This window comes from Papio anubis, chromosome 8 (genome assembly GCF_008728515.1).
Source record: "Papio anubis isolate 15944 chromosome 8, Panubis1.0, whole genome shotgun sequence".
Taxonomy (NCBI): domain Eukaryota; kingdom Metazoa; phylum Chordata; class Mammalia; order Primates; family Cercopithecidae; genus Papio; species Papio anubis.
The window spans coordinates 28,353,991-28,370,215 of record NC_044983.1 but is presented as its reverse complement, the minus strand read 5'-3'; the positions used below and the strand labels follow the sequence as shown (position 1 = coordinate 28,370,215).

The following is a 16,225-nucleotide window of genomic DNA, read 5'->3' as shown; positions in this document are numbered from 1 at the left end:
TTTTCCTGGCCCTTTTCTCGCTCTATCCTTCCTATAGGTTAAGTGCCCTCCACCTGCTTGCTCTCTAATGAATGTCTCTGGTTCTGCCTGCGCTGCCGATCTTCACACCTGATATTCGGTTGACTGACTGACATCTCCACTCAGAGTCCTATCGAACCTAAAACTTCCAGAACTTCGATTAACACTCCCGTCCTCCCTCCAACCTGCTGCTTTTTTGATCCACACCATTTGCCCAGTTGCTCAAGCCAGACACTCGAGAGTCACCCTGGCACTCCTCACCCCTACATCTGTAATAGACCTGCAAGTTCTGCTTGTCCGAGCTCGGGTCTCATGCTTACACTTTACCCTGTCAACCCGACCATCTCTGTAATCTAATCTCAGCTGATGTGTCTCTCTCAATTGTTCGCTCCTTCCATACTTGGCCTCTGAAATCACACACCCTCATCTCACCCCCCAACCCTGATCCAAGTAGTTCTCCTGTAGTCAAAATCATCCTTTAAAAGACAAATTGAGGCCGGGCACGTGGCTCACACCTGTAATTAATCCAGCACTTTGGGGGGCCGAGATGGGAGGATCGCTTGAGGCCAGGAGTTGGAGACCAGCCTGGTCAACACAGCAAGATCCCATCTCTATATTTTTTTCTATAATGTATTTTTTTTTAAATGGAAAAATAAATAAGAGCCAAATTCAGTTATTTTATTTCCCCTTTCTCTTAAAATCCACACTGCTTTCCATAACCTATCTCTGAGCTACATCGAGCCCCTGCCTACTTCTCTCTTCTCTCATTTCGTGTTCCTCTTCCTCTTTCTATGTGTTGGATCACACCCTCATTCTCCAAAAAAGCAAAGCTGACTCTCGACCCTCAACCGCTTCCACTTGCCCCCACCCTAACACCTTCTGACCCTTTATCTCTCAGATGTCACATACTCAGTTTTCAACCAGAGAAACAGAACTAGTAGTAGATGTATATCAAGAGGTTTATTGTAAGGAATTGGCTTACATGATTGTGGGGCTCCAGCTAAGCAAGTCCAAAATCTGCACACTACGCTGGAACTCTCATGCAAGGGGTGAGGCTATTGTTTACAGGAGGAATCTCTTCAGGGAAGCCCAGCTCTGTCTTATGGCCTTCAACTGATTGAATCAGGCCCACCCAGATTAGCCGGGATAATCTCCCTTCCTTAAAGTGAACATCAGTTCACTTTAGGAAGGATGGACTTTAATCACATCCACAAAATACCTTTACAGCAGCATCTAGATTAGTGTTTGACTAATGACTTGGGAATGTAGCCTAACCAAGTTGACACAAAAAAACTGACCATCACACTCAGGGACTTAGTTCTTTCTGGCTGCTATAACAAAATACAGTTGGCCCTTTGTATCTGTGGGTTTGACATCTGTAGTTGGTTGACATCAACCAATGTTGGATCAAAAATTTGAGAGAAAAAAATTACACAAGTTTCCAAAAAGCAAAACTTGAATTTGCTGCATGCCAAGTACTACATTGAAGCCATGTGAATGAAGTGATATGTAGGAATTGTATTAGATATTCTGAATAATATAAAGATGATTGAAAGGATATGGGAGGGTATGCATCAGTTAGTTATATGCAAATATTACACCATTTTATATCAGGGACTTGAGCATCTGCAGATTTTGGCATCAGGGTATCCAGGAACCAGTTCCCCAAGCATACTGAGAGACGGTTATACCTTAGACTGGGTACAATAGTCCTTTCTTATCCTTGGGGGTTACATTCCAAGACCTCTAGTGGATGCCTGAAACCACAGATATTACTGAACCCTCTATATACTAAGCACACATTTCCTTTTCCTCATTAATAGTTTCATGGATAAAAGATTTATTCTTACCATAGATCTTAGCAACCTCAGAATATAGGTTTGGTTTCTTTCCTTTTTAAATCAAGACATTTTCACATTTTCATTTAAAGAAAGCATTTTACAGTTTCTCTTTGGCAGATCCAAATCACCAGCATCGCTACTTTTGTGCTTTGGGGCCATTATGAAGTAAAATAAGAGTGACTTGAACACAAGCACTCTGATACTGAAACAGTGTATCTGTTAACTGAGAAGGCTTTAATGGGCAGGTAGTATCAACAGTGTGGATACCAAGGACAAAAAGATGATTCATGTCCTGGCCTAGAGAGAGCAGGATGGTAGGGGAGTTCATCAAGCTACTCAAAATGGTGTGCAATTTAAAACTCACGAGTTGTTTATTTCTGGAATTTTCTATTTAATATTTTTGGACTGACGTTGACTACAGGTACCTGAAACCCCACCGAAGATGAAACTGTGGATAAGGGCGACTACTGTTATTTATAAACAAAGACATTTATTGCTCACAGTTCTAGAGGCTGGAGAGTACAAGATCAAAGTGCTGGAGATTCTGTGTCTGATGAGAGCCCTCATCACCTATTCACCTCCTAAATGTCCCACCTCTTAAATGCCAAGTAGTCAATAAAATATCAGATGTGAAGCTCGGCAGAGAGGACAGAACCTTGAAGGTTTTATTTCAACATATGAATTCTAGAGGGACACAAACATTCAGACCACAGCACCATCTAATCAAAAATAGGCTACCCTTCCTATTCTAATTATTTTCTCTATGGGGTAAGGATTGCAGTCATCACCAGCTAAACTAACTTATTTTACCATTCCCCGCAAAGACTTAAGTTCCACGAAGGTGCAACCATGTGAGTTTTGTTCCCGCTCTTTAGTCAGCACGAACCACAGTGCGTGGTGCATGGTTGATATTCCCGTAAACTTGTTGAATAAGTATATGAATGAATTTAGAGTATTCTGTCGCTGCCAAACATGTGAACACCTATCCATTTTCAAGCAATGTCTATCTATATTAATTTGAAAGACTTCTATGGCATACTTATAGAGGACCATTTTATCAGTATTAGATACAGTGTCCAGGGCCTATAGGCTTTTGGGGGATCAATGAACTGTTTGAAACCTGAAAATAAAATGTACTGAAATGCAAAAAGTACAGGTAGGAATTAATTAATAAATACTAAGGCCAGGCACAGTGACTCACGCCTGTAACCCCAGCACTTTGGGAAGCTGAGGCAGGTGGATTGTTTGAGTTAGGAGTTTGAGACTGATCTAGGCAACATGGCAAAACCGTGTCTCCACAAATAACACAAAAATTAGCGAGGCATGGTGGCATGTGCCTGTATTCCCAGCTACTTGGGGTCTGAGGTGGGAGGATCACTTGAGCCCAGGAGGTCAAGGTTGCAATGAGCCAAGATCACGCCTCTGCACTCTAGCCTGGGCAACAGAGCAAGAGCCTGTCTCAATAAATAAATAAATAAATAAATAAGTAAATGCACACATGCTTCTTCTTTTTTTTTTTTTTTTTTTTGAGATGAGTTTCACTCTTATTGCCCAGGCTGGAATGCAATGGCATGATCTCAGCCCACTGCAACCTCTGCCTCCTGGGTTCAAGTGATTCTCCTGCCTCAGCCTCCCGAGTAGCTGGAGTTATAGGCACCCGCCACCTTGCCTGGCTATTTTTTTGTATTTTTAATAGAGACAGAGTTTCACTATGTTGGCCAGGCTGGTCTCCAACTCCTGATCTCAGGTGATCCACCTGCCTCTGCCTCCCAAAGTGCTGGGATTACAGGCATGAGTCACCGCGTCCAACCCCACACATACACACTTAATGTCTACAAAGCAACTGTTTTCTTAACTAATCAACTGCAATTCAACTCTTCTGTACCTATAAATTATATTTAATGTGGGATATGGTTTCATTCAATATGTTTAATGCAATGTTAGCTTGTTTATTTCCTCAGGGAGCCCTCTTCTTCCCTTTGGAAATAGGCCCCCAAAATCTGGCCATAAACTGGCCCCAAAACTGGCCATAAACAAAATCTCTGCAGCACTGTGACATGTTCGTGATGGCCATAAGCCCCAGCTGGAAGGTTGTGGGTTTACTGGAATGAGGGCAAGGAACACCTGGCCCTCCGAGGGCAAAAAACCGCTTAAAGGCGTTCTTAAACCACAAAAATAGCAGGAACTATCTGTGTCTTAAGGACATGCTCCTGCTGCAGATAACTAGCCAGACCCCTCCCTTTATTTCAGCCCATCCCTTTATTTCCCATAAGGAATACTTTTAGTTAATCTGTAATCTATAGAAACAATGCTTATCACTGACTTGCTGTCAATAAATACATGGATAAATCTCTGTTTGAGGCTCTTAATTCTGAAGGCTGTGAGACCCCTGATTTCCTACTCCACACTCTATATTTCTCTGTGTGTGTCTTTAATTCCTCTAGTGCCACTGGGTTAGGGTCTCCATGACCAAGCTGGTCTCAGCAAGCGGCACCCATATGTGGGGGCTCGAACCCAGATCGAAGGGTCACCAGAGTGACGGTTGGAGAATGTGGAACTAAGCTGGAGGACACCCAAGTACTCTTAAAGCGATCCCTGTGGTGAGTAAGAAGAGGAGCTTGGAAGCATCAGGGTAACAATGGGACAAATGTGGGCTTTGCTTCATTCCACCTTGGAACCTTTTCACACTAATGATGAGGAGGAGGGAGAGGATAATTAAGTAGCAGAAGAAGAAACAGAGCAGGTTTGTTTGCCAGCTAGAGCTAAAGTGGCAAAGGAGGGAGAGGTTCATCCCTACCCTTCTGCACCCCCTCATTATTATTTTGAAGAAGAAGAGTGGCCTGACTCTTCAGATCTTTCTTTTCCAGAGGACACAGGGAGAAAAGTTTTTGCCCCAGTGACTTAGCAGCACCTCGAGCAACCACTCTCAGTTCTATTCAGGCAGGAATTCAGCAAACTAGACGAGAGGGTGATATAGAGGCTTGGCAGTTCCGTGTTAGAATACACCTACCTGATCAGCAGGGAAATATTATAACTACATTTGAGCCTTTTCCTTTTAATAACTCAAAGAATTTAAACAAGCTATTAATCAGTATGGACCAGGTTCTCCTTTTGTAATGGGACTGTTAAAGAATGTTGCTGTTTCCAGTCGAATGATTTCTACTGACTGGGACGCTTTTACTTGAACTTGCCTGACTCCTGCTCAGTTCTTACAATGTAAAACTTGGTGGGCAGATGAAGCTTCTGTTCAGGCTGCTTGCAACGCCCAGACCCAACCTCAAATTAATATAACTGCAGACCAACTTTAGGGTCAGTGGCAGGGCTGGTTTAGATGCACAGGTGGTCATGCAGGATGATGCCCTAGAACAGCTTAGAGGAGTGTGCATTAGAGCTTGGGAAAAAATCACTTCAGATGGAAAACAATACCCTTCCTTTAGTGCTGTAAAACAGGGACCAAAAGAACTGTATGTGGATTTTACAGCTCGGTTACAGGAGTCTCTTAAAAAGGTGATTGCAGATTTGGCTGCTCAGGATATAGTGTTGCGGTTATTAGCTTTTGACAATGCTAATCCAGATTGCCAGGCTGCTCTGCGACCTATTAGAGGGAAAGTGCATTTAATTGATTATATCAAGGCCTGTGACAGTGTCAGAGGTAATCTGCATAAAGTTACTTTGTTGGCACAGGCAATGGCAGGACTGAGAGTGGATAAAGGAAATATTCCATTTCCTGGAGCTTGTTTTAGCTGTGGGAAGCATGGTCATACTAAAAAAGAATATAGAAAAAATCAGCGAGTCAGGCCGCCAGATAGGGGAAAAAAGAAAACTGCTGAGCCTGAAATTTGTTCAAAATGCAAAAAAGGAAAACATTGGGCTAATCAGTGTCACTCTAAGTTTGATGAAGATGGGAACCCCATTTTGGGAAACTCCATGAGGGGCCCATCCTGGCCCCGTTCTAAACCGGGGCATTTCCAGCTCAGGGCATTCTCACCCCTGTGCAATGTCTGTCCCCCACCACAGCCAGTAGTACCACAGTAGATTTATGCTGCACAAAAGTTGTGAGCCTTCTGCCTCGGGAACCCCTGCAAAAGGTGCCAGCAGGAGTTTGTGGACCCTTGTGAGGGGGGACGATGGGGTTACTTCTAGGAAGGTCTAGTTTAAATTTAAAAGGGGTACAAGTACAAACAGGAGTCACTGATTCAGATTACAGTGGGGAAATTCAAATTGTCATATCTACTTCTGTTCCCTGGAAAGCAGAGCCAAGAGAGCGCATAGCACAACTCCTGATTGTGCCATATGTGGGAATGAGGAAAAGTGAAATTAAATCAACAGGAGGATTTGGAAGCACAAATAAACAAGGTAAAGCAGCTTATTGGGTAAATCAAATTACTGATAAACGTCCTACCTGTGAAATAACTATTCAGGAAAGAAATTTAAAGGTTTGGTAGATACAGAAGCGGATATTTCAATCATTTCTCTACAGCACTGGCCATCCACATGGCCAATCAACATGCTCAATTTAACATAGTTGGAGTTGGTAAAGCCCCTGAAGTATGTCAAAGTAGTTATATTTTGCACTGTGAAGGGCCTGATGGACAACCTGGGACTATTCAACCAATTATAACTTCTCTACCTATAAGTCTGTGGGGAAGAGATTTGTTACAGCAATGGGGAGCACAGGTTCTAATTCCTGAACAATTATATAGCCCTTAAAGTCAACATATGATGCATGAAATGGGTATGTCCCTGGTATGGGACTAGGAAAAAATTTGCAAGCTTTAAAGGAACCACTTCAAGCAGAAAGACAAAGTTCCTGCCAAGGTTTAGGATATCGTTTTTGAGGGCAGCCATTGTTAAAAGCCTCCAGAACCTATACCTTTAAAATGGTTAACAGATAAGCCAAGTTGGATAAAACAATGGCCGCTAAGTAAAGAAAAACTGGAGGCTTTAGAGGAATTAGTTACTGAACAATTAGAAAATGGGCACATAGCTCCAACATTTTCCCCTTGGAATTCTCCAGTTTTCGTAATTAAGAAAAAATCAGGTAAATAGAGAATGTTAACTGACTCAAGAGCCATTAATTCGGTTATACAACCTTAAAATAATAACTTGGGGTCGAGGTTATGCTTGTGTTTCTCCAGGACTGAATCAACAGCTGATTTGCATACCATCAAGATACCTGAAACCTTATTATGAGCCAGATGCCAAGGAAGGGATTCTGGGAGGATCCCGAGGACCCCCCGGTTGCACCCATCTCAAGACTGATGCTGAGGAGGACCCCAACTGTCACGAGCAACACCGCCCAAACACAGTCACCCACCTGGGGACAGATCAAGAAGCTGTCACAGATGGTGGAAGAAAGTCTGAGGAAAGCGGGACAACCAGTCACAATGAGTAATTGAATGGTAGCTATGATCGCGGTGATCACCATTGCCATGAGTATTCCTTCAACAAGGGCTGACAAGAGAACAATTATACTTATTAGGCATATTTATCAATCCTGGCTGGCAATAATGCCTGGATGTAATCACCCTATGACACAGTTACACATGCTTTCTGACCTCAGTATTTACCTTAATAAATCTGCTCCTATAATTGAGGCATACTGCCCTCAAAAACCTATTTGTAAACAGAATTGGACCTGGCCAGAAATAATGAACATACTCGTTTGGGAAGATTGCATTGCAGAACAGGCAGAGGTGCTGTGCAATGATTCCTATGGAATCATTATTAATTGGTCCCCTAAGGGGATGTTTAGCTTAAATTGCAACTCTCAGTCTGCGTGCCACGGCCACACTATATTCAGCTGGTCTGAACAAAATGGTCAGATGGTAGAAATGGTAAGAAGTATGGCAAGAGTTCCTATTATCTGGAACCATGGCGATATAGGGGCACCTCAATCTCAAATGATATGGCCCGCTGTAGGAGCTAAACATAAGGATTTGTGGAAACTATTAATACTCTTAATAAGATCAAAATTTGGGAAAGAATAAAAAAAGCATCTAGAAGGACACTCTACAAACTTGACTTTGGATATTGCAAAATTAAAAGAACAAATATTTAAAGCATCCCAGGCACACCTGATGTTAATGCCAGGAACTGGAGTGCTTAAAGGAGCTGCAGACAGATTAGCAGCTAGTAACCCATTAAAATGGATAAAAACACTTGGAAGCTCTGTGATTTCAATGATGATTGTGCTTTTAATCTGTGTTATTTGTCTTTGTATAGTCTGCATATGCAGATCCCAACTCCTGCAAGAAGTAGCTACCGTGACAAAGCTGCCTTTGCTTTTATTGCTTTGCAAATCAAAGAAGGGGGACATGCTGGGAATGGGCCCCCAAAATCTGGCCATAAACTGGCCTCAAAACTGGCCATAAACAAAATCTCTGCAGCACTATGACGTGTTCATGATGGCCACAACACCCATGCTGAAAGGCTGTGGGTTTACCGGAATGAGGGCAAGGAACACCTGGCCCACCCAGGGCGGAAAACCATTTAAAGGTGTTCTTAAACCACAAACAAGAGCATGAGTGATCTGTGCCTTAAGGACATGCTCCTGCTGCAGATAACTAGCCAGGTCCCATCCCTTTATTTCAGCCCATCCCTTTATTTGCCATAAGGAATACTTTTAGTTAATCTGTAATCTATAGAAACAATGCTTATCACTGGTTTGCTGTCAATAAATATGTGGGTAAATCTCTGTCCGAGGCTCTCAGCTTTGAAGGCTGTGAGACCCCTGATTTCCCACTCCACACTCTATATTTCTGTGTGTGTCTTTAATTCCTCTAGCGCTGCTGGGTTAGGGTCTAACCAAACTACTCTTGGCATTCCCATTAACTGTTTTATTGTTGCCTAAGACTTTGTGCCTTCTGTGGCCTAGAATAAGCCACCCATCTGTTTGGAAACATTCTTTCATAGAGAGCTAACTTAAGCATTTCCACTCTTCCAAAATCCTTTTCGATTCTCTATTTCTGCAGGTGATTATTTATTTATCCCCTTCTGTACGCCTGTGTACCTACCATTCTTTAACAAAGGTATTTATTTCCATTTCTGTCTCTCCAGTAGACTGAGAGCCACATGAGTGCAGGGACCATGTCTTACTCATTCCCATAATCGTAGTGCTTAGCAAAGAGTGTCATAAAATGGTAGCCCAATAATGCTCATAATGTTAATTATTCAATCACTTTACCTTCAGCTACATTCCATCAGCCAGCTTTATATGCCATGCTTTTACATGCTTTAGCTGATTTTCATAACGGTTCTGTTGAGACAGGCATAATTATGTCTAATTTTAAGGTGAAGCTTAGTCCCAGAGGGGTGATGTGACTTGCTCAAAGTTCCCCAATCTATAAGATTCTTTTGGATTTTCTTCTCTGTGCAGAGCAGTCTCTGATATGTTCGGGTCTATGTCTCCACCCAAATCTCATCCCCAGTTGTAATCCCCACGTGTTGAGGAAGGTAAGTGACTAGATTATGGGAGCGGTTTCCCCATGCTGTTCTCGTGATCATTCTCACGTGATAGTTCTCACAAGATCTGGTGGTTTTATAAATGGCAGTTTCTCTTACTTCTCTTTCCTGTCGCCTTGTGAAGAAGGTACTTAGTTCTCCTTTGCCTTCCACCATGACTGTAAGTTTCTGGAGGCCTCTCCAGCCATGCAGAACTGTGAGTCAATTAAACCTCTTTCCTCTATAAATTATCCAGTCTCAGGTAGTTCTTTATAGCAGGGTGAAAACGGATGAATACAGTCTTTCACTAAAGGATGGTCCTTGCCCTGAAGATGCTCATGTCAGAGTTTCCTTTTCTTTATTGACAGCTTGCTCATGCACATGCCTTTGGAGAGGCAAAAGAGCTGCTCAGGGACAGCCCTGGAATGCCCTGGGCTCAGGAGACGGATCGCTACTAGCCAAGAGACGTCTTGCCTCTAGGAAGTCTCTTCTGTATTACTTGTCAAGAAAAGATTCCCTTGAAATGTTTCCCCTCTACGCTTTGGTATCCTCAAAACCTTTGTTTTTTTTTTTACCCTGATACGGAGTTTTACTCTTGTTGCCCAGGCTGGAGTGCAGTGGCGTGATCTTGGCTCACTGCAACCTCTGACCCCTGGATTCAAGTGATTCTCCTGCCTCAGCCTCCTGAGTAGCTGGGATTACAGGTGTCCACCGCCATGCCCAGCTAAATGTTTGCATTTTTAGTAGAGCCAGGGTTTCCCATGTTGGCCAGACTGGTCTTGACCTCCTGACCTCAGATGATCCACCCACCTCGGCCTCCCAAAGTGCTGGGATTGCAGGCGTGAGCCACCATGGCCGGCCTCCTCAAAATCTCTTAAACAAATATTTACTGGGTATGTAGTATGTATAGATTACGATATCCCTAGTATGCTAGGGATCCCTAGTCTTTCCCTTGTAGAGCTCACATTGTAAAGGGGGCAGGCAAATGAATTGAGAAATAGATACATAAGAGGTACTGATAGGAAAAAAAAGTAGCATAAGGAGAAGAGTTATGGTGAGGAAGAGGAATCTTGGTTTTTGCCTTAAGAACCTGCCTCCAGCTGCATGCAGTTCCTCATGCCTATAATCTCAGCACTTTGGGAGGCTGAGGCAGGAGGATCGCTTAAGTCCAGGAGTTTGAGATCAGCCTTGCCAACTGAGGCAGGAGGATCGCTTGAGCCCAGGAGTTTGAGATCAGCCTCGCCAACATGGCAAAACCCCATCTCTACAAAAAAATATAAAAATTAGCCGGGTATGGTGGCACATGCCTGTAGCCCCAGCTTCTCAGGAGGCTGAGGTGGGAGGATCACTCAAGCTGGGGAGGTGGAGGTTGCAGTAAGCTGAGGTTGCACTACTGCACTCCAGCCTGGGTGACAGAGCCAGACCCTATCTCAAAAAAAGAAAAAGAAAATAACCTGCTTCCCTTCCTCCTGGTCACATTCTTGTTTCCCCTTTTCAGTCCACAGAGTTGTCTGTCCACAGTTGGGAAATGAGATTTTTCATTAACTTAGTGAAGAAAATATGATAGCATGACGACTGGAAAGGCAAATAGTATGCTATGTCAATGAAACAAAACCACAACTCCCAAAAGCAATGTTTTTAGTGCATATCATGATTAATGTTACACCAAAATGTGTTTTGGTTTCCATAGTGCAGTTCCTCAATCAGAAAGCCAGTTTTTATTCTGCTTATCTCCAGAGCTTTTGTTTGCCTTTTGCTCACCCTAGCCCCACTAAACCAGATAAAAAGACCAGAGAGCCTGGTTGAGATTACTCTTGGAGGAAGGCATCAGTTAAGGACACTGGAAAAGACAGGCTTTTTTGTTCTGGTTCCTAATGGAGTGGCTTCGGCTGTTCTTTCTCCATCCTGTATCATTTTACCAGGGGGCTGCATTTCCCTTTGCATTTCTGTTCAATTATCTCTGCATCATGGATTCATTCTCCACTCGTGCCAGGTAGGCTGGATGGCTGTTTTTACTCTTACATCCAGAAATACGATAGTGACCAGGCGCGGTGGCTCACGCCTGCAATCCCTGCACTTTGGGAGGCTGAGGCAGGCAGATCACTTGAGGCCAGGAGTTCGAGACCTGCCTGGCCAACATAGCGAAACCCTGTCTCTACTACAAATACAAAAAAAAATTAGCCAGGCATGGTGGCTCACGCCTATAGTTCCAGCTCCTCGGGAGGCTGAGGCAGGAGACTCGCTTAAGCCCAGGAGGTGGAGGTTGCAGTGAGCCGAGACTGCGCCATTGCACTCCAGCCTGGGCAATGGAGCAAGCCTCTACAAAAAAAAAAAAAAAAAAAGAAAAGAAAAAGCCAGAAATACTATAGTAGGGCAAAAAGCAGAGTAGACTGCAGATGTGAAGATTACAATACATTAATTACATTTGTTTTTAACTTACTCTCACTGTCACTGATTATTGATTGCTTGATAATGAGTATGTATAATAGAGTAAAACTAAATTGGAAATTCACATCCTGTCTGCACTGTCGTAAGTTTTGCTGGGTTCACGTTAAATGGCAAATGGATGAAAATAAACTCTCAGGAGAGACGGTAGTTGCAATGGTACAGGAATTCTCCAAATGGATACATCTCTGTCAACCATAGATCTCAGATATTCTTGAATAGACCTAATTTTATGGAATTTTATCGTTTTCAATCAAATTACATTTCATACAAAGTTACATCAGTTTAAGTTTTATCATAACTAAATGTGATTTTTAAAGTGCCTTTATATGAATTCTCAGAGAAATGAAATAAGTCAAAATGAATCTTGTTAGATTAGCTATATGATCATTTGAAGTTCAAAAATTATTGTCACTAGAGATGTGATGACTTGATTTTAATGATTTTTTTAATATCAAATAACCTCAACACATTAGAGACAGTACCTATCTTTTTAGATTGTTCATGTAAGACTATTTTTTAAACATAGACAAAAGACAAGAACTTAACTGAATATAGAACAGAAATGGTGAGTGTACTGTTAACGTGGCTACATGATTTTCTGTTATATTGAAAAGTCGCAAATACATTTTTTATTTTATTTACTTATATGTATTTTTGGAGACAGAGTCTCTCTCTGTCACCCAAGCTGGAGTGCAATGGCACGATCTCGGCTCATTGCAACCTCCACCTCCTGGGCTTAAGGGATTCTCCTGCCTCAGCCTTCCCAGTAGCTGGGACTAGAGGTGCATGCCACCATTCCCAGCTAATTTGAAATACATTTTTAAAAATAATTCCAACTTTTATTTTAGATTCAGGGGGTATATGGGCAGGTTTGTTACATGGGTATATTGTATGATGCTGAGGTTTGGGGTACGATTGATCCCATCACCCAGGTAGTGAGCACAGTACCCAACAGTAAGTTTTTCAACCCTTTTCCCCTGACAGTCCCTATTTTTAACAAGGTTTTGTGGAATGTCCTTTTGTAAAGTGAAAATCTGTTGCCAAAGGGCCACTTCCTAATAATTCACTTATTTTGGGAATTAGGATTTTTATATATTGGGTTTCTTAAATAAAATATTGCTGTATCTAACGATCAGTTAGGATTGTGGAATTTGATTAAACAATAGTATGATCACGTGTTCACGATTGTCTGATGGCCCTTAACTTCACTTATGGAGACTGGAGTTGGGGAACAGCTGTAAAGAAGTTTCCTTTTGAGAAAGAATCTCAAAACAATAAAGCAACATGAGTGCAAAAATTAGGATTAATCCTCATGGAGTTACCTTAGGGTGAAGAGTGCTCAGTTTCTGGCCAGACGCAGTGGCTCACACCTGTAATCCTAGTAATTGGGAGGCTGAGGCAAGTGGATAGCTTGAGCCCAGGCGTTTGAGACCTGCCTGGGCAACATGACAAAACCCCTGTCTCTACGAAAAGTTCAAAAAATTAGCCAAGTGTGATGGTACACGCCTGTAGTCCCAGCTACTTAGGAGCCTGAGGCAGGAGGATCCCTTGAGCCCAGGAGGTTGAGGTTGTAGTAAGTCGTGATCATGCCACTGCACTCCAGCCTGGGCAGCAGGGCGAGACTGGAAATAAATAAAATAAAAACAAAATAATAATAAAATAAAAATAAAAATAAAAAAGACTTCTCACTTTGGATTCAACCTGTCAAAAAAATAAAAATAAAATAAAAAAGACTTCTCACTTTGGATTCAGCCTGTTGAGTCCTAACTCCCTCACCTAACTAAGTGTCCTTGTGTATGTGAATATACTTCACCCAAATGCCCTCTTCTTATCTATAAAACAGAAAACATAATGCCTATCTCACGAGGTTATTTTAAATATTAAATAATTTCTCATAAAGGATTATTAGCACAATGCCTAGAATGAAACAAGTAATCGCTAAGTCACACATTCTACATTGTCCATGTACAGACAATTTAATATTTATAAAACTCCTAGGGAGTTGCCTCTGGGTGGGAGGGTTGCTGTGTAAAGGATAAATGTTCCCCCTTTTGTTTTCCCATAGCAGGGAAGTGAAGGACCACAGTGTTAACTGGGGCTTTAAGCGGGGAAGTCACCCCAAGCACAGGCTCAAAGAGAAGCACAGAAATGGCCCAGGCTTTTGAGTAACAGATGCTCTCACACTGAGACACTTAACGTTCTCCCCCAAGAAAAAAAGTGGGCCGGGCGCGGTGGCTCAAGCCTGTAATCCCAGCACTTTGGGAGGCCAAGACGGGCGGATCACGAGGTTAGGAGATCGAGACCATCCTGGCTAACACGGTGAAACCCCATCTCTACTAAAAAATACAAAAAACTAGCCAGGCGAGGTGGCGGGCGCCTGTAGTCCCAGCTGCTCCGGAGCCTGAGGCAGGAGAATGGCGTGAACCCGGGAGGCGGAGCTTGCAGTGAGCTGAGATCCGGCCACTGCACTCCAGCCTAGGGGAAGAAAAGAGGTTCAGCATAAAAAAAAAAAAAAAAGAAAAAAAATGGTTCTTGCTAACCTGTGCCTGGCACTGTGCCCAGAGCCATGACACACATTTGCCTTGCAATGGTGTTTCCTGGTTCTGAGTTGGTAGAGAAATTCTAAGCTTCTTTGACTCGCTTTCCCTGACCAGTCAGTCGTTTCTTCTTTTCTTCTTTTCTTTTCTTTTTTTTTCTCTTTTTCTCTTTTTTTTTTTTTTTTTTTTGAGACTGAGTTCCATCACCCAGGCTGAATGCAGCAGGATCTCAGCTCACTGCAACCTCTGCCTCCTGAGCCCTTTCATTTTCCCTGCTCTGCCCCTGAGTAGCTGGGATTACAGGGGCCCCACCTGTCTCCTACTAATTTTTTTTTTTTTTTTTTGTATTTTCAAAACAAGTTTCACCATAGCCAGGCTGGCCTTGAACTCCTGACTTCAAGTGATCTGCCCGCCTCAGCCTCCCAAAGTGCTGGGATTACAAGCCATCATGCCATGAGCCACCACTCCCAGCTATGCCACACTTTTTCTGACCCTTTCATTAAACTTTATTAATTTGGCACCAATTAAAAAACAAGCCTTCATATAATGCAGAAGGAAGAACCAAGTGTGCATAATGTGAACCTTCCCAGGCCTCTGCAGATCCTCATCTCCTTGGCTTCTGAGAGAGGCATGATTCACAAACCATTTCATCAATGTGGGTATTTTACAACATTAAAAAACACACTGGCCAGGCACCCTGGCTCACGCCTGTAATCCCAAGACTTTGGGAAGCCAAGGCAGGAGGATTGCATGAGTCTGGGAGTTTGAGACCAGCCTGGGCAACACGGCAAATCCCCATCTCTACAAAAAATATTTAAAAAATTAGCCAGGTATGGTGGTGTGTGCCGATAGTCCCAGCTACTAGGGAGGCTGAGGTGGGAGGATTTCTTGAGCTGGGGAGGTCAAGGCTGCAGTGAGTCATGATCGTGCCACTGCACTCCAGCCTGGGCAACAGGGACCCTGTCTTAAAAACAAGACAAACACTGCTCTTTTCCTCCCTGGCCACCTGAAAATTGGCCACTGCGATGAAAGACACAGCAGCTATCCAGACAAAGGAGTTCATAATCAACTGACAACGTCGGTGGAAACATATGGTCATGGTCATCCTTCACTCTGGGAAGGCAACAGTACTGAGAAAGAAATTTGGGAAAAACTAGCCAAAATGTACAAGATCTCCTGGACATGATATATAAGATGGAGATCATCTTTGTATTTAGATTCTGACTGCATTTTGTTGTAGCAAGATAACTGGCATGATTTATGATTCCCTGGATTATGCAAAAAAAAAAGTGAACCCAAGCGTAATCTTGCAAGACATAGCCCAGATGAGAGAAAACGACACCAAGAAAACAGCAAAAGGAATGCAAGGACAGCATGAAGAAAGTCAGGGGGCCCCAAAAGCCAGTGTTGGTGCTGACAAAAAGGAGTCCAGATTCTGCAATGGCCAGGCGTGGTGACTCACGCCTGTAACCCCAGGACTTTGGGAGGCTGAGATGGGCATATCACCTTAGGTACAGTGTCTTAACACTGTACCAGGAGTTTGAGACAGTGTCTAAGACTGAGGCCGGGAGTTAAAGAGCAGCCTGGCCAAAATGGCGAAACCCCATCTCTACTAAAAATGCAAAAATTAGCCAGGCATAGTGGCAGGTGCCTGTAATCCCAGCTACTCCGGAGGCTGAGGCAGGAGGATCACTTGAGCCCGGGAGACAGAGGTTGCAGTGAGCCAAGGTCGCACCACTGCACTCCAGCCCAGGCAACAGAGTGAGACTCCGTCTAAAAAAAAGAAAAAAGATTCTGCAATGACTTCATCTGCGGTGATTGTGCCGATTTTTCATGACAGGATATAATAAACTGTAACAAGCTTTTGGGTTTTTTTAGAGATAAGATCTTGCGCTGTTACCCAAACTGGAGTGCAATGGTGCGATCACGGCTCAAGTG

The 16,225-nt window shown here is 43.1% G+C and overlaps 1 protein-coding gene across 2 annotated transcripts in view; it reads left to right on the top strand.

Annotated features, from left to right (window-relative positions):
* Window positions 1-8,840: 8,840 nt before the first annotated feature.
* Window positions 8,841-16,225, top strand: part of MBOAT4 (membrane bound O-acyltransferase domain containing 4) — a 36,374-nt gene continuing 28,989 nt past the window's right edge. The window contains exon 1 of one of the 2 annotated variants that reach the window (XR_001905450.3): window positions 8,841-9,314. Coding sequence is in view for 1 of the 2 variants with exons in the window: in XM_003902610.5 (XP_003902659.2) it covers window positions 11,177-11,295 (119 nt within the window). In the remaining variant the exon portion in view is untranslated. Of the gene's footprint in view, window positions 9,315-10,960; window positions 11,296-16,225 lie in introns of those variants that run through there. The other variant, XM_003902610.5, reaches the window with a different exon arrangement.